Source organism: Pantherophis guttatus, chromosome 5, assembly GCF_059756535.1.
Source record: "Pantherophis guttatus breed Tessera chromosome 5, ASM5975653v1, whole genome shotgun sequence".
Lineage (NCBI taxonomy): Eukaryota > Metazoa > Chordata > Lepidosauria > Squamata > Colubridae > Pantherophis > Pantherophis guttatus.
In genome coordinates, this window is record NC_142067.1 from 131,167,306 (window position 1) to 131,188,311 (window position 21,006).

At 47.8% G+C, this 21,006-nt stretch overlaps 2 protein-coding genes across 3 annotated transcripts; one reads left to right on the forward strand and one right to left on the reverse strand.

Moving 5' to 3' along the window:
* Window positions 1-867: 867 nt before the first annotated feature.
* PAOX (polyamine oxidase) lies at window positions 868-6,185 on the reverse strand. The gene is made up of 7 exons (XM_034415810.3): window positions 5,909-6,185; window positions 5,144-5,633; window positions 4,554-4,753; window positions 3,325-3,580; window positions 2,806-2,918; window positions 2,327-2,484; window positions 868-1,712 (listed from the first exon to the last, which is right to left on the reverse strand). The coding sequence occupies exons 1-7, from the start codon at window positions 6,078-6,080 to the stop codon at window positions 1,551-1,553; spliced, it is 1,551 nt and encodes a 516-aa protein (XP_034271701.3). The 5' UTR covers window positions 6,081-6,185; the 3' UTR covers window positions 868-1,550.
* A 2,663-nt stretch (window positions 6,186-8,848) lies between these two features.
* Window positions 8,849-20,763, forward strand: TMEM72 (transmembrane protein 72). Of its 2 annotated transcripts, XM_034415780.2 has the most exons (6): window positions 8,850-9,192; window positions 12,575-12,641; window positions 15,553-15,624; window positions 15,974-16,113; window positions 16,653-17,040; window positions 19,780-20,763. In XM_034415780.2, exons 1-5 carry the CDS (start codon window positions 9,012-9,014, stop codon window positions 17,030-17,032), a joined length of 840 nt encoding a protein of 279 aa, XP_034271671.2. In that variant the 5' UTR covers window positions 8,850-9,011; the 3' UTR covers window positions 17,033-17,040; window positions 19,780-20,763. The 2 variants fall into 2 exon arrangements, with proteins under 2 accessions (XP_087751749.1, XP_034271671.2); XM_087895623.1 differs by having other exon boundaries at window positions 8,849-9,192; window positions 16,653-20,763.
* The last annotated feature ends 243 nt before the right edge of the window (window positions 20,764-21,006 follow it).

Sequence of the window (21,006 nt, forward strand, 5' to 3'; positions counted from 1 at the left end):
CAGAGGGTGTAAGAAACACATCAAGAAGGCCGAGTTAATACTTGGATATGAGAGCAGCAGGAAATTTCAATACCAGGAGAAGAAGAGCCCCCAAAAGCATCCTGGAAGACAGCCGTCAGTCATTGGGTTCATCTGGTTGCTAAGAATACAAGGATCCCTCCATGAAGTCATCAAAAGTTGAGAGGGGAATGAGCGTAGAGAGGCTCACAGATGAGCCAGCCACACTGCATTCTAGTAAGGTTGCGTAAACTTCACCAGTGTTTACCAGTGTGGTTAATTTAATGTTCAGGAGGCAACATGAAATCAGATAATTGGTTTGAAGAACCACTGTTTGGCAGTGGATAAGTGTGCCTGTAAATGCAAAGAGAGATTTCCAGGCTTTTTGTTACTGTACAGCAGGGGTGTGCACTGGATCCAGCCCGCGGGGTGCTTAAATCCGGCCCCTGGGACCAGCCTGGAAATATCAAAGGACCGGCCCACGGTGCTTCTGCCAGCTAAAATGGGCCATGTGTGAGCCCCCTGCTGCCCGTTTTTGGCTTCCCCGACCTCCAGCAGCACTCTGCCGGCCAAAAACGGGCCGTGCAGCCTTGCGGCCCACTTTTGGCTGGCACAGTGTTGCTGGAGGCCGAAAACTGGTTGTGTGGGAGCCTTGGGAGGCCTCTATGGGCCCTGTTTTTGGCTGGCAGAGTGCTGGAGGCATCCGTCCCGGCTTCCCCCCCCCCCCACCAGCCCGCAGAGAACTACAATGGTGATCCTTGAAGAAATGCAGTTTGAAACCCCTGCTATACAGTAATAAGGACATAGAACACCTGCTTTTAATAACCCAGTTTGCATTTGTGAATAAGTATGGCTAACGTTGAGTAGAGCTTCTCTCAAACAAATCAACTTTATAATCCATGAAGATGTTTCAAACAGATCATAGTTAAAATGACTGGATTCATACAGCGGATTAAGCAACACAGACACATACATTGCTCAGCACAGTGTGAGAAGACAATTTGCGGAGAAGCCTCAGCAGCATTGAGGGAGTATTATAAAAAGTACGTTTAAGACGGTGGGTTTGTGCAGAATGCAAATCCATAGCTTATCACATCATCACATTGGTATAACAGACCAAGCTATAAACTAGGCTTACAAACAGACTAGGTTCTTTCGTGTAATAAGTCAAAGCCAAATAATTCCCAAAATGGCTTAAAATGCTTGTATTAGTGACTCAGTAAGCCAAAATACGGTTCCTAATTTGTGGCTTAATGCTTTGTATAAATTTAGCCATTGCAATTAAAGGTGTCAGCTCATTTTCCATGGTAGGTGACTTCAGGAGCATTTGAGGAAGAGATGAGGTAGAAACAGCAACATAAGCAGAAGGTTATTTAAACGGGATAATGCACATGGTTCGGATATTAGTGTTGTCATATCTTTGGACAAAAATACTCCCAGTAATTAACTCTGGGAACAAAGATTCCTGGAACCTTATCAGACTAATTAAAAGAATTCCCCACCGTTTCCTGATCTTTGGTGGGAAAAGTAGCACAGGAAAAGGCAGCGCCGTGTCACTTGCCAGCTTCCAGCCTCGCAGGCGGAGCCTCCAGGAGCGAGTCGTAGAGTTGGATGAGGCGGTTTGCTTCTCTCCAGCCAGACAACAAAGCCCCGTGGGTGGTGGAAAAGAAGGAGCGATGGGTGGCCTCCCCCGCAAAGAGAAGCTGGGGCAGGACCTGTCGGGAGAAGGGGCAAAAGTTATTCCTGGGTCTAACCCAGTGGTTCCCAACCTTTTTTGGCCATGCCCCACCTAAGCACCTCTAAAATCCTTACTATTCAAGAAGTGAACTCCTACTCACGCGGAGGAAGCCTAAAAGGCCATTAATTTGGTTTAAACAAGGTTCCGAACTGCCCCCATTAAAAATCAAATTGCCCGCCTGTGGGGTGCAGGCCCCTCGTTGGGAACCACTGGTCTAACCCAACCCAGCCATGGCGGAAGGTGGAACAGTTCTCGGGATGTGGCAGCTATCAATCAATCCAATTGCTAGGAACCAGGAGACTGGGAGTTCCAGTCCCACCTGAAGCATCAAAGCCAGCTGGGTGACTTTGGGGCAGTCATTCTTTCTCAGCCCAACCCACCTCACAGGAATGTTGTTGTGGGGGAAAGAGGAGGAGGAAGGAGTATTAGATATGTCCACCATACCGGAGTTATTTAAATAAAGGTGGTGTAAAACCTTAACCAATCCTTTATCCATCAAAACCCTTTTCAGGTAGCAAAGTAACATTTGAAGTCCACAGACCTTCCAAGGGCCAGGGCTGAGAAAGGCTGCTCTAGGCCCACCAGGGTTACCTTGGAGTCAGAGGTGTCCTCAGGGAGGGGCTGAGCAAGCCGATCAACGTCATCCCCAGAACTTCCTACAGCTATATAACTGTAGGATCCCTTGGTGTAAGGTTCACTATGCCATCTAGATCTCAGTATATTCTTCGGAGGAGCCAGTTGTGGATTTCCTGATCAAAACAAACACAGCACAAATTAGCTTTTTAATTTCTACTCCGGAGTTCATTCGAATTACACCCATGCCTTTTTTAGCAATTTGAAAATACAGAGTCCACCAGGAAATCGCCATGTTCAGGGAAGGCAGGATGGGTGGAGCTCCCTTCAATCCTCCCTCCCTCCCAAACTGGGTAGAAAATTTAGGCCCGCCTTTCTAGCAGAATCCTGAGGTAGCTGCTCAGTTGCCTCGAAACGTGAAATGGCTGGCATATAATTTAATAGATACTAAGACATGGTTACACATCATCCGGCAATTGCCCAGAAAGACCACATACCTGTTATTTTACGAAATATTTGAGTCAAAGTTGTAAGAACTTCAGAATCTGACAGGGTCTCCATAAATTCAGATTCTCTTCCAGCGATGAAGCCGCAAAGGATATGGCCGTGCCTGTAAATTCAAAAACAGGAGGAAAAACAAGACAAAGCTAGTCCCAAAGGTGCTTTTTCCAAAAGGAAACTGGATTTTGGGGTTTTTTTTCTTTGAAAACATTTCACTTCTCATCCAAGAAGCTTCTTTAGTTCCACCTGACTGGCAGGCAGCAAATAAACTTCAGAATACATAATAAATAAATTCTATTTTATTTACTTGTAAGATCTATCGTAAAATAACATAGCATCAGCCGATGGATAGCAACTCTGCAAAGCTTGCAAACATCATTATGGGTTACGGAGTACTGTAACTTGTTTGCTGTTCCTGCTTCAAGCCCAGCTGCTCCCTCTGCTTTGAGATCCATGGCATGATCAAAGCTTCCCTTCCCAAGAAGCCCATTTCAATCCCCCCTTCTCCCCCTCACCTCTCAGGGGGCTGGAGAACAACATAGCCAGCAATCTTCTGGAACCAGCTATTTCTCAAATCAGCAGGACGCTCCTCCAGTGGGGACTTGTTTTCCCACACCACCTCAATTATTTCAGCGTCCGGCTTCCAGAATGGTTCTTCAAATTCCAAAATAATTTTATTGGAAGTCCCAAAACCCAAACGTCGTATTGCTTCCAGCTTCTGGGATGGGAGAGGAGGGCAAAAAAAGGACTCCTGGTGTTCTTTGAGGAAACCTACAAAGAGGGAAATGATAGAGCACAGATTAGAGCCAACCAGAATTTGAGGGAAATTCCTCCAAACCTTTTTGAATAAGTTTATTGAGGAAACATTCAAGAACACCGCGGGAGCTGAAGTCCAGGAAACATGATGATCTCCTGTTTGTCTGATGGTGTTTTATGGTACACTGGTTATGAAGGCCAGAGAAATACTTCAGATATCAAAAATAAGAGTGGCTTAACACTCTTTTGTGTGGAAAAATAAATATTTTGATTGACCTGCCTTCTTTTTCTCAGTCTTCTAATTAAAACAAGAGAGAGGAAGAGAGGGAATGAGGAACTCATTTGATAAAAGGGAGGACAAAGTTCCATTCCCAGGGCTGATGGTGGCTTCTGCTTCAACATTAACTTCTTGGTTGCCTGATTTCACAGAGAAAACATAACTTTAGAGATCAGCAGCTCAGAGCCTGAGACACGCACCCAAACATATGCGTACACGCAGCCATTCTAAAGGAAATCCAACGAATACATTTATAATGATTGTTTCTATAGAAATGTTCCAGTGTTATACACTGAACATGCTTTTATAAGCAACCACTTATAGACATTTTTTAAAAAACTAAAGCAACAAAGTGACATTAAATAAATCGTGAATCCTTTAAAGAAAATTTACATGTCAGGGACTAACTTGGCACCGATTCCACTTTGTGTGGTCCACTGAATCGTTCTCAGTTTTAATACGGATGGCATTGGTCCCTGCCATTTTGAGGCAAGATACACAAAAAACTGTAAAAACATAGATCCTACAATTCAACTCTCTCAAATTTGAGAGCTAAAAGTAACAAGTATTTCCTCTTCAGGGGGCTTCTCCCTGGCCTTCTCCAGGTGACTGCTTGCTAACCAGGCAGCCACACATTGACCAGGCAGCCAAAGTAAAGCTCTTGTGTTGTACTGGCCACAAGCCCACGTGCAGACAGCCACTGAGATTTACCTAAAGGCACCGTAACGATGACGTGGTCTGCCAAGAACTTTTCTCCGTCTTCACATTCCACCTGCACGCCAAAGAGTCGGCCTGTGGAGCCCTCCTCCAAGTTGGACCTTCCCCAATGGATTGTCTTCACCGGCTTGTCAAACAGCACGAGGCCTTTGGGTAGAGACGCCATGATGTGGTCTGTGAGACCTTGAAAACCGCTAGGAGGAACACACACAAGAGTGGGCAGCCTGAAGCGTACTCCGGGGCCGATCTGCTCTTATTAAACCGGAGGTTCAGAATCCAAAATGCCCTCTATAAAAAAGGAGAAGCACCAGAACAGGGGATGGAAATAAACCTTGACATTCCATCCAGAGGAGAGATGATGGAAGGTGTGAGGAATTGCTGAAGCGCATCTACTTAGCAGAAACTCCCACATGCAAAAGCGCACGCACACACATGCCTAATCTCTTGGGTGGGACCCATTTTGTCCTTCCAAAGCTAACACCTGACATCCAGGACAAGCAGAGAAAACTTGGGGTTGAAAGAAGAACAGGAGGCTCATTCAATTCTTTTTTGAAAGGGGAGTTGGGAGGGGGGGGGGAACTCACTTGGGAAAGGTGCAGTCCAGGCCAGGAAGCATGGTGTACTCCCCGAAGGGCCCCAGCGCCAACTCCTCCAGGCTGTCCGTCGCATTCACACAGCACTCCAGGTTGAAGTAGGCGTGCAGGACGGCCAACTGGAGGCGCCTGGTCTCTTCCCCGTCGGGCGATTCCTCCAGCTTCCGGGCTATGGCCCGTTTCAGGTACTCCCCCACGCTGGGCACCGGCGGGGGATCCAGGTGCACGAAGGCGCGGGCTTCTTCCAGGAGCCCCGAAAAGAAGGCGCCCACGGCATCCACCAGCTCGGGGCTCAGCTCCCGGCCCTGGCTGGAGTACCAGGCGAAGGGCCCCGCCGGATGCCCCTGCACTTCCACCTGCTGGTTTTCTTCCGACAGCGCCTCTTGGTCGAGCAGGCCGGCCTCCGACGCCAGCTGGAAGACGGGGTTTCCCTTGGAAGGGCCGTGGATCCACTGCGCCCCCACCTCCACCACGCCCTTCCCTGCGGGGGAAAGGAGCCCCTCTTTCAGCCACGCCTCCGCCGCTCCGCTCCCCGACAGCCCCGGCTTGCAGGATCCGGCCCCTCTCCTCTCCTCTCCTCTCCTCCCGCCCGGCCCTGCAAGCCAGGCCCCCGAAGCTCCTGGGAAGCCCGGGCGGCAGCCACGGGACCCGCCGCGCCTCCGGCTCTTGGGAGGTGCCGGCCGCCCCGCCGGCCTTTGCCGTCTCTGCCCGGGCCGCCTTCCTCCTGGCTCCCCTCCGCCCTCCGTCCCCGCTCACCGAAGCGGGCGCTGCGGATGCGGCCCCCGACGCGCCCCGAGGCTTCCAGCAGGCGCAGGTGGGCGGAGAAGCGGCGGGAGCCCCGGAGGAGCCGCTGCGCCGCGCCCAGCCCCGCCGCCCCCGCGCCCACCACCAGCACCCGCGGCCCGCCCGCCGCTCCGGCTCCCGCCATGCAGCCCCGACGCTCCTCCCTGCCCGGCCCGCGGCGGCGGCTCCGCTTGGCCAGGCGCTCCACGGTCGCTCGGCCGCCGCGCAAAAGCCGGGGCGGAGCGAGAGGCGGACGGGAGCCGAGGGCACCGAAGTTTGCACCGCGGACTTCCCAGCCGGCAGCCGGGAGAGAATCGGACTCAAGGGCCGCCGCCCGGGGTCCCTCCTGCTGCGAGATGGGCGGGTGGCTGTAATGAATGGGGAAAGAAAAGAAAAGCATGTATAAGAAAGTAAAATAAGAAAGTAAAATACAAATAATAAAAAGAGCTTATCCTGGCCCTGCCTCCGGATGGTTTTTGCAAGGAAGCAAAGCAGCCCTTTCCTGGCTGGCTCTCAGGTGGCTTGAAGGAGTTCAGCCTGCCAGGGATCCGGAGTCTCTTTTGGGGAACTTTTATGCTGCTCCCCTCTGGCCTGTCTTTGGATCCCTCTGCTTTGATTCTCTTTATTGCCATCCTCTTTTCCCGACCTTGTCTGGCTTGTCTGGTTAATGATTCTGCCGGCTGGACTCCCAACCCCACTTTTGCTACGGAGGGTTTTTCTTCCACAGGAACCCTTTGCACCTTGAACCAGCCCAGCCTGTAGGCAAAGTGGACCTTGTCTTCTTCTTCTTCTTCTTCTCCAAGCACAGCCTTAGAACTAAGGTCCTTCTGCTTTCCAAGAGGCATAAATAAATAAAAACGTGTGGCCTGCTTTTGCTGGCACTTAAACTTTGGTAGTCTAGTAGTTTACCTGAGGTACAAAGGAGCCCCGAGAGAGAAGAGCATTTTACACACGTGCAATTATTAGGGTGTTGGAGGGAAGGAAAGCGGGGGGGGGGGATGGGGTGAGGAGAGAGGTCGCAGAGGGAGAAGAGAATAGAATAACAGAGGGAGAGACAGGAGTCCTTTAAATACCGGCCATAAATAATTTCCAAGGGAGTTGCCGTGTTTATCTTTGCAGTAAAAATAATCCTGCCTTATCTCAAAGAATAATAAATCTATTAGTACGTGGCATTATTGTCTGGGGAGAGAAGTTTTTAAAAAGGGAGAGGAAAACGGTGGAAGGGCATAAAACGGGGGTCAGGTGTGAGGCGGGTGGGAATGAGCTAACAGTATAAGCTGGCAAAGCCTGACTAGATATTTATGGCTGCAGAAAGAGCGTTTGAGAGCAGAGGTTGTGGATTCTCTATGATGAATTGCTGGCAGGAGAAAAATGGCCGTTCTTGAAAAGCTGCTTGGCTGGAGGTTGGCCAGCCGAATTAGCAGGGCCTGGAACGGGGTCCTGCCAGCCAGGGTGGAGATCAAAAGCCTGAGCGAGGGGGGCAGATAAAGGCTTGGGAGCTTTAGAAGAAAGATGGGCAATTGCTTTCAAGGGGTCTAATAAAAAATAAATAAATCAGGAAGATGCATGTAAAGTCCATGTTCTAGTGCACAGAGTACAGGAAGTAAGCAGGAAGACCTTCGGTGTTTAGCAAAAGTAAAGCTTCCTTCAAATCAAGCTTGACTTTGAGTGACTTCATGGATATCGAATTATCCTTATTTATTTAGGATTACAGCCCACTTCAATGCAATTGGTTCTAAGTGACCCACACTCCTGGTTTACAGTAAAAAGGATTAAGGCAGTAAAGCCGGCAAACATAACAATAACATTCTCTCTCATCACAGCATGCCAAAGAACTGCAAATCCCCAAATCGATGCGATCATGTTAGCTCAAGGCAGGAGAGACTCCAACCACACCAGGGGCTCTTCTGGAAGACCCAGGCCTTTAGGAGTTTGCTAAACCTCAACAGAGGTAGCGCTAGTCTGATTTTGGGGGGTGCAGGCTCAGAAGGAGCCGGCCAGCAATGGAGAAATCCTGTTTTTGTGGCTGAGGAAGAGGACGCTCCTTTGGAGCTGGGCCAGTGGTGGGATTCAAATTTTTTTACTGCCGGTTCTGTGGGCGTGGCTTGGTGGGTGTGGCTTGGGCGTGGCAGGGGAAGGATACTGCAAAATCCCCATTTCCTCACAATCTGCTGGCACTCGGGAGGCAGAGAATAGATGGGGGCGGGGCCAGCCAGAGGTGGCATTTACCGGTTCTCCAAACTACTCAAAGTTTCCACTACCGGTTCTCCAGAACTGGTCAGAACCTGCTGAAACCCACCTCTGAGCTAGGCCCTGAAGGGATTCCCTTCCAGAACCCACTGGATGGGCAGGTATTACCTGCCTTTCAGGGGTCTCCAAGATATGCAAGTCCTGAGCTGTGTTAAGCCTTTCAAACCACAAACAGCAGCTGGAATTGCATCTAGAACCCAGCTAGGAACCTGTGCAACGGTCGCAATTGGTCACCCAGGCAAAACGACCACCTTCCGGTACAGAACTTGCCATGTCTAGCCAAGGAAGAGAAGGACTGGGCTGGGGTGACATGAAAGCAATGCTCTGATATTTGAGGGGCTGCCGCAAGAAGGCGGGGACAACCTATTTCCCAAAGCACCTGAGGGAGGACAAGAAATAATGGACGGAAGACCATTAGAGACAGATCCAGCCTGGAAATAAGGAGAAACGTCCTCACTGTGAGAACAATTAATCAGCGGAACGGCCTGCTAAAAACACAGGAGCCTTTTCAGCTATTGAGCAACGCATTGGGCCAGAGGGGGAGAAGCCTTCCTTAAGCCTCTGATTTCCTCCCATAGCAATTAATCTGCCTGGTTCTGGGCTCCACAGCCACCGGGCGCTGGCATGCATTTGGCAGATTGGCCCTGCGCTGCAATGCCACCCAAAGAGCCTTACGCATTAATTGATGTGTTTGTTCTGCTCGGTAATCATTAATTGCCCTCTGAAATAAAGCGGAATAAATGGCAGGCGGAAGAGGTCACCAGGAGCCCCTCAGATGCAGTTCTAGCCGGTCCGAGGAGGTTGGAGGGGATTGTGGATCTTTGGAATGAATACGGCTTCAGTTCGCTTTAAAGAGGAAGCTCAGCCCAAGCCCAGCTCTTCCCGAGATCCCCCTAAACAGAGGGATCCCCTCAGAATCTCAGGCAGCCTTCCTAGCATGAAACAAACCGTGGTTTGGAATGTGCTGGAATATCTTTGCCGACTGCTGGGCATCTCGACCGGAGCAGGTGAGAACCGTTGCTGGGGGCGGCTTCCCTTCTTTTCTTTCTCCTGCGGAAGGGCTGCTCCTGGCCACTTCTGCAGCTGGAGAGCTTTCTCTTAGGTTTCATGGGCACGATGAGAGCTTGGCTCTCGGGAAGGAACAAAACAGCAGCAATTCCCTTTGAAGTTTTTGTGCTTTTTACCAGTTTTTGTTAAGAAATTCGGATCAAATTTGGAAGTGGATAAAAAACTGTAAGAAGGAAAACATTGGAAGAAGGAAAGTAGATTGTGACTCTCACCTCCCTCATCCTGAAAGAGGGAGTTTACAGGCAACCTCTAGTCAACTGAGGTAAAAACTCAGTGCCCCAAGTACTGCAGATTGTGTTGCTTGGAGAGGGAGTTATGGCACTGTGGGGGTTGCCATGTATTAATGATGATGGTTCTCAATGAACACCTTTAAACATGGCTTAAAACATGGCAAACAAAATAACATAGAGAAATAAACCATCATGAACAGTCATCTACATTAGTTGCAACAGATGTCTTATGAGAGAAGGCCCAAGGCGCGGTCGCTGTCCTGTCTGAGGCCCACATTCATGCACGAGAAACCTTCAGGGTTAGGGCTAGGGTTAGGGGCATGGGCTAGGGCCACTTCAGTAAAGGCTGAGGTGGGCTCCACCAGTTCCCCGGCTAAAGTTGGCCATCATGTCAACAAAGACCCCGGCTGGCTTCGAGGCCACTGAGCACCAAGCCAGGTCTCTGTTGGTTCAGAAGGGAGGCAGGTGGAAGCCATGAGATTGGACCTCTGAGGATAAAAAAAAAAAAAAGGATCCCTGGCAAGCATTGGTTTAGTACTGCTTTGTTTTTCCAGTGCAATAACGATTTTTATCCTTCTATGCCATGTCTGTGAAACTTCTGCCAAGCCAAGCAAGTGAAGATAAAGTTATAGTTGTGAGGCGATTTGTAATCTAGTGCTGAACCCACATCTGGAAGGCTAGGATTAAAATCATTTTCTCAGACACATTCCACTATTGCCACTGTTTAATTTCTATTGTTTCTCTTCCATTTCTTCCTTTCCCTCTTCTTCCCTCTTAGGACCCACCATTTCCCCTATTATTAGACTTTCTTCATCAATAAATAGGTCCCATTTTCTAGGTGTTTTTTCATAGACAGCCTTCTCCAGATGTCATGTCCTTCTGGGTAGTCCTCGATTTACAACCACAACTGAGGCCAAAATTGCCATTCAGTTGCTAAGTGAGTGGCACTCCATTTTATGACCTTTTTGCCACAGTTGTTAAGCAGAACACTGCAACTGTTAAGCAAATCCGGCTTCCCCCCATTGACTTTGCTTGTCAGAAGCCGGCTGGGAAAGTGACCAATTGGTGATCCCATGGCCCCACGATAGGGCCACCACTGTAAATATGTGTCAGCACCCGTCCAGCACCTGCTCCTTTCAACAGGGGTGCTGCTGCAGGACCCCCCCCCCCCTTTGGAATAGCGTTTGAAGCATGCTGGCCCCAAATTTATTTCACCTTAACCAAAGGCAGCTGGAGGAGAATACAATACAGATCACATTTCAAATACTTGAAAGACCCCTCCCCAAAGAAAATCAAGAGCCTTTATTGATAACTCAGGGTGCAAACTTCAAAAACAATTTAATGGGAAGGCAGGTTCTCACTGAACGTTTAGGAATAAGCTGCTTAATAAAAAAAGCAGTTTGGTGCTTGCGGCCAAAGAGGCGATGCTCTTCCCTTCACAAAATGGGTTCAAGCAGAGACTGGAAAAAAATCATCTTTCAGATAGGTTTTAATTTGGATTTGACAGACAGAGAGATCACTTCCGGGTTTAGGATTGTATGATTCACTTACGTTATGGCTGCTCTTTGTGAAGGTCTTCATTCCATTTCACAAACCTTTTGTAACTACAAAAATGTGTGGATATTAAAAAAAGATTAAAGAGACCCCAAGAAGACTTAAAAAAAACCCCTTTCTAGCTGTAATTGGAGAACGGTGTCATGTACCTTATTTGGAAGATGGTTTGTTCTATGTGCTATGGGATTTCCTATTAATTAATTAATAGGAATTAATTAATTAATTCCTTTTGTCCTTTCATACTCAGAAATGAAGAGGGAAAAATACCCATCATGAAAAAGAAAGAAAGAAAGAAAGAAAGAAAGAAAGAAAGAAAGAAAGAAAAAGAAAGAAAGAAAGAAAGAAAGAAAGAAAGAAATGTCACTGAATGTAAAAGTATACAGAACCATATCTTTAGACATGAAGAATTACTATGGCAGGGAGTGACCTCAGCCATTTCTCTTCTGGTAAATTAGTGATTTGTGTACCCTCCGTGGCAGCCTTTTTATGGGAACGTCCATGAACCGTGAGCACCAAGAGTGCAAAAAGGAATGCGAATGGAAGGTCAAGGACTTGACTCTCAGATCTGATGGGTTAATTCATTGCATATTTGCAGGTGTTGAGTGAAGAAGAATGTGGCTGCATAATGAGATTTGTTGTAAAATTTGATCCTTCCTGGACTTGTTCAGTTATTGAAATGTGCTGATTTCACCCTGACCACCAGGATGTGTCTCTGCAAACTGGGGATGATTCTACCAGACGCCCAACCAAGTTCAGGAATTCAGGATTGACAGGGCAGTGGGTGGAGTTGCCCCCTTCTGTTCACTGGTGCTTCACAAAGGAACTTTTGGGGCTGAAGTAAGAAAGAGAGATAAGCATTCAGGAAAGGAAAGGAAAGGAAAGGAAAGGAAAGGAAAGGAAAGGAAAGGAAAGGAAAGGAAAGGAAAGGAAAGGAAAGGAAAGGGAAACATTTTGGCTGTTCAGCAACCAGCCTGCATTTACAGCTGTTTGCAGCATAATTTATGGGTTTTTTTTTTTTTTTTTTTTTGCTGGAAACCAGTGTTTATTTTTAGTTTCTGGCAAAAAAACACCCCTTCCGGATGATGGGTTTGCTTAATGACTGTGGCATTTGCTGGGTGACCTTGGGCCAGTCAATTTCTCTCAGCCCTGGGAAAGAGGCAATGGCAAACCACCTCTGAAAAACACTGCAGGGACTTGTCCCGGAAGTCTCTGAATCAGACACAATTAAGTGGGTGACAATGTGACATCACACAAACGTTCCTTTCTCTGGAAATGCTTCTCCAGGGAGTTTAAAGGCTAATATTGCTGCAGCTGAAATGTGATGTGCAAAGTTTGGTGTGAGGTGCAATAACATTATGTGTGCTGTGACATATCATAACAGCAATCCAGATTATGCAATTTGTGTTATTTGCACCATGGTGTCCTGCCACATGCGACTCCCCTCGTTCTCCACGGAAGCATGGATGACACCTCTCCATGGTTAAGGTGACGCCTTTCACAGGCTGCTCCCACCTGCTGTGTTTCTTTTGCGTTCCAGTGCTCCTTGGTGTGGGCATCGACACGCTTCTGCAGGGGCAGTTCAAGAACCTGGCTCTTTATCTCCTGTGAGTATGGCTGCCGGATCGGAGGGAAGAACAGCGGATCTGAGCCCCTCTTGAGTCCCATCCTGGCCTCAGTGATTATGGAGGGGAGTCCACAGGGTTGCTAAACAACCTGTAGCTGGACTACGGCTCCCTCCCATCCCTTGGCTTGGATGCATCTTGTGGGAATTGTAGCCCAATTACGCCTGGGGTGCCTTTGCTATTCTAAATTATGATGGGGGGGGGAGGCATTCTGAATCCCCTATTGCATGAAGAATAAAAGGCTGAATTAGTTCAGTGTTTATCTTCTGGATGTTTATGAACAGCAAAGCTGACCAGAAGGTGACAAGGCCAATCTTCTTCTGGCCTTCTGGAAGGGAATGTGGAGGTTCTGAATGCAGAGGTTCCATCTAGCTATTGGGATGGGCATTGATGGGTTTAACCCCATAAATCTATCTGGCTTCCCTTAATAGCTTCTGGGCTTTCTTTGGTTTTATGTCAGTGAATAATAATAATTGCCTTCCCAAGGTTCCTTATAACCAAGGGGGCAGAACTTACTTGCAAGGATTTTACATGAGTTCTGCAAAGCATTTGGGGCCTCACCAGTGGCTTCTGGGTATCTTTCTTTCCTTCAAAAACTTCTCTCTGTGTTTCTAACACATGAGGGATTTTCCCCCTCCTTCCTGCCTTTTTTCTCCATCATCTCTTCCTTGTTAGACAGCTCACCAACCACACAACTCTATGAAGCAGAACTACAACTCACTTTGCCTGGTTTTGAGGCCAGCCCTTTAACCACTAGGGCGGACTGGCTCTGTTTCCCCATTCCTCCTTCTGGAAAACCCCCCCCCCCATATCTTTCCAACTACTCTGTGCTTTATTATTTTTTAATCAAATATAAGCCGATTGCTACATAAGAACACAGAGTTTTGCTTTAAAGCTTTCAGCCATGATCGTTCCACATTCTTGGTCTCTTTTTTTAAAAAAAAGAAATACTAACAAAAAAGAAAAGTAAAACCAAAACAATATAACTAAACATCAAAATCAAGGGACGCAAAGAAAAAAAATAAGATCACTAACAAACCACCTCCGAATGCCCTCTTCGTGTTGTCCAAAGCAAAAGCTCTGATGTAAATATTGACAAGTAAAATATCCATTGCTGTGAATGTGATACAGATTTATCCTCCCAATGCTAAACGTTATTGATTGTTCCTCCAGGCATGAAAAGTATTTGACGTCTTGAAAGTTTGAAAACATTGGGGGTGTAGCCAAGAGGAACATATACATCTCACATGGATTCATATTAAATTAATATTCTTGTGGATTTGAGCCCAAAATGTAGCAATTAAGACAAGCAAAATAAAAATTATGTTGCATTAACCTCATCGTGAGCTCAAATCTCACATTACTTAAAGAAACTCGTATCGATTTACATGAACATGTCATTTTTCCTAAGATTATGTAAATAACATCCATTTCAGCCAGCTCCTTTAATCCTGGAGCGTCCAGAGATTGGACCAAATATATTTTATTTTCATTTTATTGGTGAAGTTTATGTGCTGCTCCACTCCCAGAGCCAAGGAGGCCCTTTTCGGTTCACACAGTCTCTGATCCGTGGAAAAGGAATGGCTGACTTTGCAATGCGTCTTTTTTCCAAAACTCCTCACAGATGCCGTACCTCAGAAGCAGCCTGGCTGCTAAACTTGTGTAGATCTGTTTATTTATTTAAAAGGTTTGTGTGGCTGCCCATCTTAAACAACTCTAGGTGGCTCACAATAGCAGTAGAACCATAACTACGGTATAATACATAAACACAAAACAATCAAACAAAAGCAACATTTTTGTAATCTTCCCCTTAGGATGTCCCACAGCAAACTCAAATACCCTCATTCCGTTCATCCTACCCTACCCTACCCTATCCGAGGGCCTTTGTAAAAAGCCAGCTCTTGATGGCTGTGCTGAAAGACTAAAAGGGGGGTGAGGGGTGGCCAAATCACCGGGGGTGGGGGAGGGTGATCCAGTGTGACGTCCAAGATTGATTAAATGTGGAAATATACATGTTGGACACAACGCATTAACTCCCCCTCCCCATTAGTCATATTAATGGTGCTACATTAGACCCCCGTCTCAAAATGGCTGTGGGAATCCATTTGTGGATTTAATGTGAAAGCATATTTTAAAATTTTGTGTTCTGATGTTATCCAGACCTTAAAAGCAGCCTTAGACTAATGGGAAGAAGTAAAGGCCTCCCTCTCTCTTTCTGTCTACTTTAGATCTGTCCTCAGAAGGAGCAGCAATGGTTCAGGTTGTGTAACAGAGGAACAGGAATAAAGCTTAATAATCCTCCTCCCTGTGGATAAAGGCAACGGGTAGCCCTCACTTAGTGACCATAGAACATAGAATAATAAGGTTGGAAGGGACCTCGGAGGTCTTCTAGCCCAACCCCGTGCTCAAGGCAGGAGATCCTATGCCATTGCAGATGAATGGCTGTCCAGTCTCTTCTTAAAAGCCTCCAGTGATGGAGCAGCCCCAACTTCTGAAGGGAAGCCGTCCCTCTGGTTGATTTCTCTGTCGGGAAATTCCTCCTTGGTTCTAGGTTGCTTCTCTCTTTAAAGAGGTCATTCAGCAACCACTCAAAGTTATGAAGCAGAAGTAGGGGTACCCACTTTATGACTGTCATGCTTGTGCAGATTCCATTATGGTCATAAGTTGAGGACTACTGTACTTAATTTCTGACACTTGATGTTAACTTTTCTCCCTAGGAGGCTAGCAGAGGTGGGCAGCACGAAGCCTCCTGTCCTGACATCCGGCCTTTGCCTTTGCAGAGCCCGAAGCGGCCAGCAGAATGGCTGATGTTCTGCAGAAGCCGAGGCTCTTTTGGGAGGCTGGCTTTCGCTTGCCCCCAGGTTGCCTCCCCTAACAGATCTCCATGCTTTAGTATTTCAGGGATGGCTGTTTCTCTCTGGGAAGTGGCGTTCTTTGCCAGCCTCCTTTTGATCTCCTGCTTCGTGTGAGTTTCGTTCCTGTCCTTCCAATTAGGCGCAGGGCCTCAGGTGGGGGAGGGGGGGCACGCAAAGGGTCATTCAGTATCCGAAGTGACCAGACGGATCCATATGAGGCATTGGAGGCAGTTCGGTATAAAGACAGGGGCTGTCTTCGAGAATTGCAGTGGGGCATCGGGGGACGAGAACAGTGGAGAAAACGCCAAGGAAAGAATGAGTGGGGCCGGGGAGGGGGCGGGAGAGAGAAGCCCCCCTGATGCACCTTCTCTGAGTGGGCCCCCCGCCCTTGAAAATGCCCAATATTGTTTGCTGAGGGAGGCAAACCTGTCCAGCTTCAGCCCCTCTCCCTCTTGGCAGCCCCCGGAGGGGATCCACGGTGGACGCTTGCTGGCTCCGAGCCAAACGCCGGGGAGCTTTCCAGAAGTTCCTGGCTTATGCCCTGCTCTCCATCGCCTGCTTCCTCAGCCCCGTCCACATCTGGCAGGTCGTATTCCCAGGTACGTGGGGAGGAAGGTGCAGAATCCAGGAAGGGCTGCTGCAACTGGGAGAGGATTCAAAGGCCTCCCATCTAAAAGGAGGGTGCCCCAATTCACCCTTTGCAGAGGGCGGAGGGGCAGCAAGGAGGCCTAGAGGGCAGTGGCCAGAGAGGAGGGGCTTGAGCCCAGGCTGAGAAATTAATTCTTGGCAGTTGAAGTTCACACATCTCCAAACTGCCACGGTAGAGAAACCCTGAGTGTAACTTTCTCTCCACGTGTCCTGCAAACAGATGGAAGGAATTAGCTGATTAAACATCAGGAAGTCTTGATTTTTTTAAAAAAAGAATATGTGAAAATTATTGGAGGGAATCCAAGATCAAAATGATTGTCTGGAGAAGCAAGTAGTTTGAACTGCTAGATGGGACAATGGGCCTCCCTCTATATTTTGCTATGTATTTTATCCTAATCAGGATAGCTTCACCTTCCTTCCTTCCTTCCTCCCTTCCTTCCTTCCTTCCCTCCCTCCCTCCCTCCCTCCCTCCCTCCCCCTACTTTTCCAGGCACCCTGCTGATCCTCACCAGTCTAGCCTATTTCCTGCTGAGTAAGCAACGGAAAGAAGATACAGGAAATGGAGCACCAGAAGAGAGGGGTGACCATCGTGATGAAGTTATAGATGAAATGCCTGGAGACAGGAGTAGGCAAACATCCTCTTTCCACCCTCCATTCAGCTCCCTTGCCGGCTCTCTGAGGAGCTTCTTCCAAGCTTGCCAAAGGCCGATCGCCTTCATGCGTTCCTCATCCAGCGTTGTGTCTATGAGGAAGCCCGTTGACTTTGAGGAACCGGTAGAGGAGATGGCGCTGCCCCTCAGAGGAGAGCCGGAGGGCTTGGCCAAGGAAAGCACCTCTGAAACGGCCTCCATCCTTTCTGCCCAGATGTGATGCCCCAGGTGACTCAAGAATAAGCTCTTCTCTTGCAGCAGCAGTCTAAGGCAGAGACGTCTCTGGCCATGGCCAACAGCCAAGAATCCCGGCTGGTTGTTCTCTTCACCACGTGTCCCCATCACTACCAAAAGTGTGTGTGTGGGTGTCTGTTTTTCTTTTGTGGTGTTTCATTATTTGGTCATAGCAATGCAGGTAATAGCTCTGAAAGCCACGGGAAGAGAGAAATTGTGCAGTCCGAGCAATGGATAACATTGCTGAAGAGATTTCTACTTGGAAAGAGGAATATACAGAGGGCAGGGGGATATTTCTAGAAACAATTCCTGTTATATATCTTTACTATATCAAACGCTATCAAACAGTGTGGCTTTCTAGGAGAAAATAAGTGTACAGAATTATCCTTTGTCTAAGTTTGTTTGGGAACTTCCAGACTTTGGAAAGAGGAGGAGAAATAAACAATCGTATCCATTGACTGTCCTCCTCCCCCCCCCCAGTTTCCTCCAAAATCAGGAGCTCCGGAGTTTCATGGTCACCTACCCAAGCTTCCTTCTTTTTCAATTTCCTCTGCTGAGCCTTTCCCATTGCTGAGCCTCGTGTCCAGGCCAGCGGTTGCTCTCCCGTCTCCCTTCACCCTCTGAAGGAGAAATTTGCTAAGCAAATAAACCTGGAATTTCCTAGAAGGATCAGGCAGGTTAAGCAAATAATTTGGGGATTACCTAGCAGGACCACCTCACCACTGGCATTCAGATGGTCAAAATCTCACATCACTCTTAGTTCGTAGCTCTTGGAAAGACCCGCAGGTTGCTTTTGGAGGATGGGAGGGGGCTCTGCCCCCCCCCGTTGCTTCTGAGAGTTCCCCCTGGAATCTCATGCTTCCCACAGCATTGCCTGCCTCATTCATTTGTATGTCTGAGCAGGAATTTATATTTGCACTCACAGGGCGACTCTTCCTTGCTTTCCAGTAAAAAGGAGGGGGTTGATTTATTCTCCAAAGCACCCGAGGGCAGGAAAAGAAGAAATGGGTGGAAAAAGAGAGATGCAGCCTGGAACTACGTGGAAATTTCCTCAGAGTGAGGGCAATGACTCAGTGGAGCAGCTTGCCTCCTGGAGTTGGGGGTGCTTCATTGCTGGACACTTTCAAGAAAAGCTTGGACTGCCATTTGTCAGAAATGGTATAGGGTCTCCTGCTTGAGTGGGGGGTTGGACTAGATGACCTATAAGGTCCCTTCCAACTCTGTTAATCTGTTAGCCCTCAAAAGCTATGCTAACATTGAGAGCTGCCACAGACCCAGAGTAATGACACTGTGAAAAATCAACGGGCTCTGAGATTTGTATCAATCAAGATCAATGTTTGCTTCTTAACCATACAAAGAATAATGAAAGCATGAAGATGTGTATAAAAATGTCGACATTTATAAAGACCTGCATCCCAACTCCTGCCAGGCCAAGTTCATTTGCAAAGCTGCTCCACAAGTCTGGGAACCAATATTACTTGAGCCAATAATTTGGGTCATTAATAAGGTGCTAATTAACAGGTGGCAGAGATCTTTGAGGCACAGGCAGTTTTACAATAAAAGAGAACGACACCCATTCTCAGGAAGAGTATTTAAGCTTTCAGTGTCCAAAAAAGGCACGGGGAAACCACACGGCTAATGTAGCCAAGATAACCAAATGTACTTATCTATTTGGTCTTCAGATATTAAGCTGGACTTGGAAATGGCTTTATTTTTTGTTTGACATCCCTTCAAAATTCTTGCAATATTCAGTAAGGTTGGACTAAAAGAAACAGCACTAGAATTAGGCACTAGGGGGCAGCAATGGCACTCGGTGTGCATAAGAATTGCAAAATTCAGGACTTTTCCTTGGATTTTGGCATTCCTAGAAATCTCAGCGTGGGGTTCATTGTTCTGAGGAAGCTCAGAGACAAACACACCGCCTGGAGTCCTCAGCCATTGGGCTGCTGGCCCATTTCACCCCCGTCTCCTTTCCAGGGACTTTCAGAGTTTCAAGTCAAGGCCATCATCACTTCCCAAAGACAACATGGCAGAACTTTTAACTTGCTCCCAGTCAAAATGACTCAGACAGAAATCTCAAAGGCAGCCCAGTCACTAAAAAGAATAATAATCTGATGTTTATAGAATGTTGGGCTAAAATTAAGAACAGGACGTGAGAGCAGCCTTCCAATATCTGAGGGGCTGCCACAAAGAGGAGGGGGTCAACCTATTCTCTCAAACACCTGGAGCCACCGGTGGAAACTCATCAAGTGGGGGAAATGCCCTGGAACTAAGGAGGAATTTCCTGATAGTGAGAACAATTAATCAGAGGACCACCTTGCCCCCAGAGGTTGTGGGTGCTCCATCACGGGAGGCTTTTTTTAAGGAGAGATTGGACAGCCATTTGTCTAAAAGGATATAGGGCAGTGACAGGCAAGACCGAGTGCCCAAACTTCAACCCAAAACCCACTTATTTATCGCAAAGTGCCAACACAGCAATTTAACCTGAATACTGAAGTTTTACTACCTAAAATAATGATAAACAAGGCAGAGTTCAGCTAATTGTTCTAAGAAAAACATGATAAATGCACTTTTTTGCCCCTTCATTTTTTTCCTGCTTTTGAAATATTACATTTAGCAACAATAAAAAAGAAAAACTTTTGTAATTGCATTTTTCTTTCCCTCCCTCTCTCTCTTCCTCCCTCTCTCTCTCCTCCTCTCTCTCTTCCCCCCCCCTCTCTTTCTCTTTCCCAGGAGAAACCCGATGGAGCTGGGCTGGGGTGATGGTGCATGTGCCCACAGACAGGGCTCTGTGTGCCACCTCTGGCACGCGTGCCATAGGTTCGCCACCAGGGATATAGGGTCTTCTGTTTCAGCAGTGGGTTTGACTAGAAGACCTCCAGGGTCCCTCCCAACTTTGTTATTCTGTGTTTTCAGGTGTTACTATTCTTAGATTGGTCTCATCACAGTAGGAAGGATTCGCTTTCCATTAATTGGGGAACATCCTCACAGCAATGCCTGTTTTCTGTGGCAGCTGCCCAATCCGCCCACCACAGAAATGAAGCAGGAGAGAAAGGAAGGAGGCACGTGGGTCGAGTTCGCTGCATGACCTCTGTACCTTCAGATTGACTTTCCTCAGCTAGCCGGAGCTGTATCTATGGTTGTCCTTGAAGATACGTCTGTAGCTGATCTGAAGGGTGCCTGGCTTTCCAGATGTTCCATGGGATTCCACATCTGGCCCTCCGTAGCTCAGCAGGAGGGAATCTGGAAGCCGTACTTCAGAACATCTGAAAACCGACTCCCAGTTACGGATTCTTTTACTTGGTGCCAAAGCAGCCCTTTCTTGGCTGGCTGGCGTTACAAACAGGCAGGCTGATCTCTCTGTGTGTCTGAACGGGCCACACGGGTCAAGGGCAGGTAGGCCTTCAATTCGACTGCAGCCATAGTGCACTCACAACGGTAGGCTTGTTCCTGGTGTGATGCAGAGGATCAGGTTGTCAACATGCAAATGCTGCCAGAGAACAAAAGCTGATCAAGGCAGGATGTTCTGTTTCCACCGCCTGGATAATAGCAGTCTCAGAAAAGAGAAATCGGATCAGGCACCCGTTCTCCTGTTGCTGCTGCTGAGCATCCAGTCCCAGATGAATAATGGCCTGTCTCTTTTTTCAGGAGAGGAGAACTCTTCCGAGGCAGGGCAATCAGTCCTCAAAGCATTAAAAATGCAAACCTTGCTGCTTTCTTGTGGCTCCTCTTCCTCTCATCTCAGGTTATCCATCCCAAGCAGAGCAGCACAGGTAAATTCCTTGGAGCGAAGCCCCCCTGGCAGGAGCATATCTCGCATCTAGGCAAATCTGCAAGTGAAGACAAAGAGCTCCATCTTTTATTGTGGCTTAAACAAAAGCCATGGCTACCTACCTGGATCTCAGCCGCAGGCCAAACCACCTGGTTCATCTCACCTGAATCAAAGGAGCCCCTTTTTAA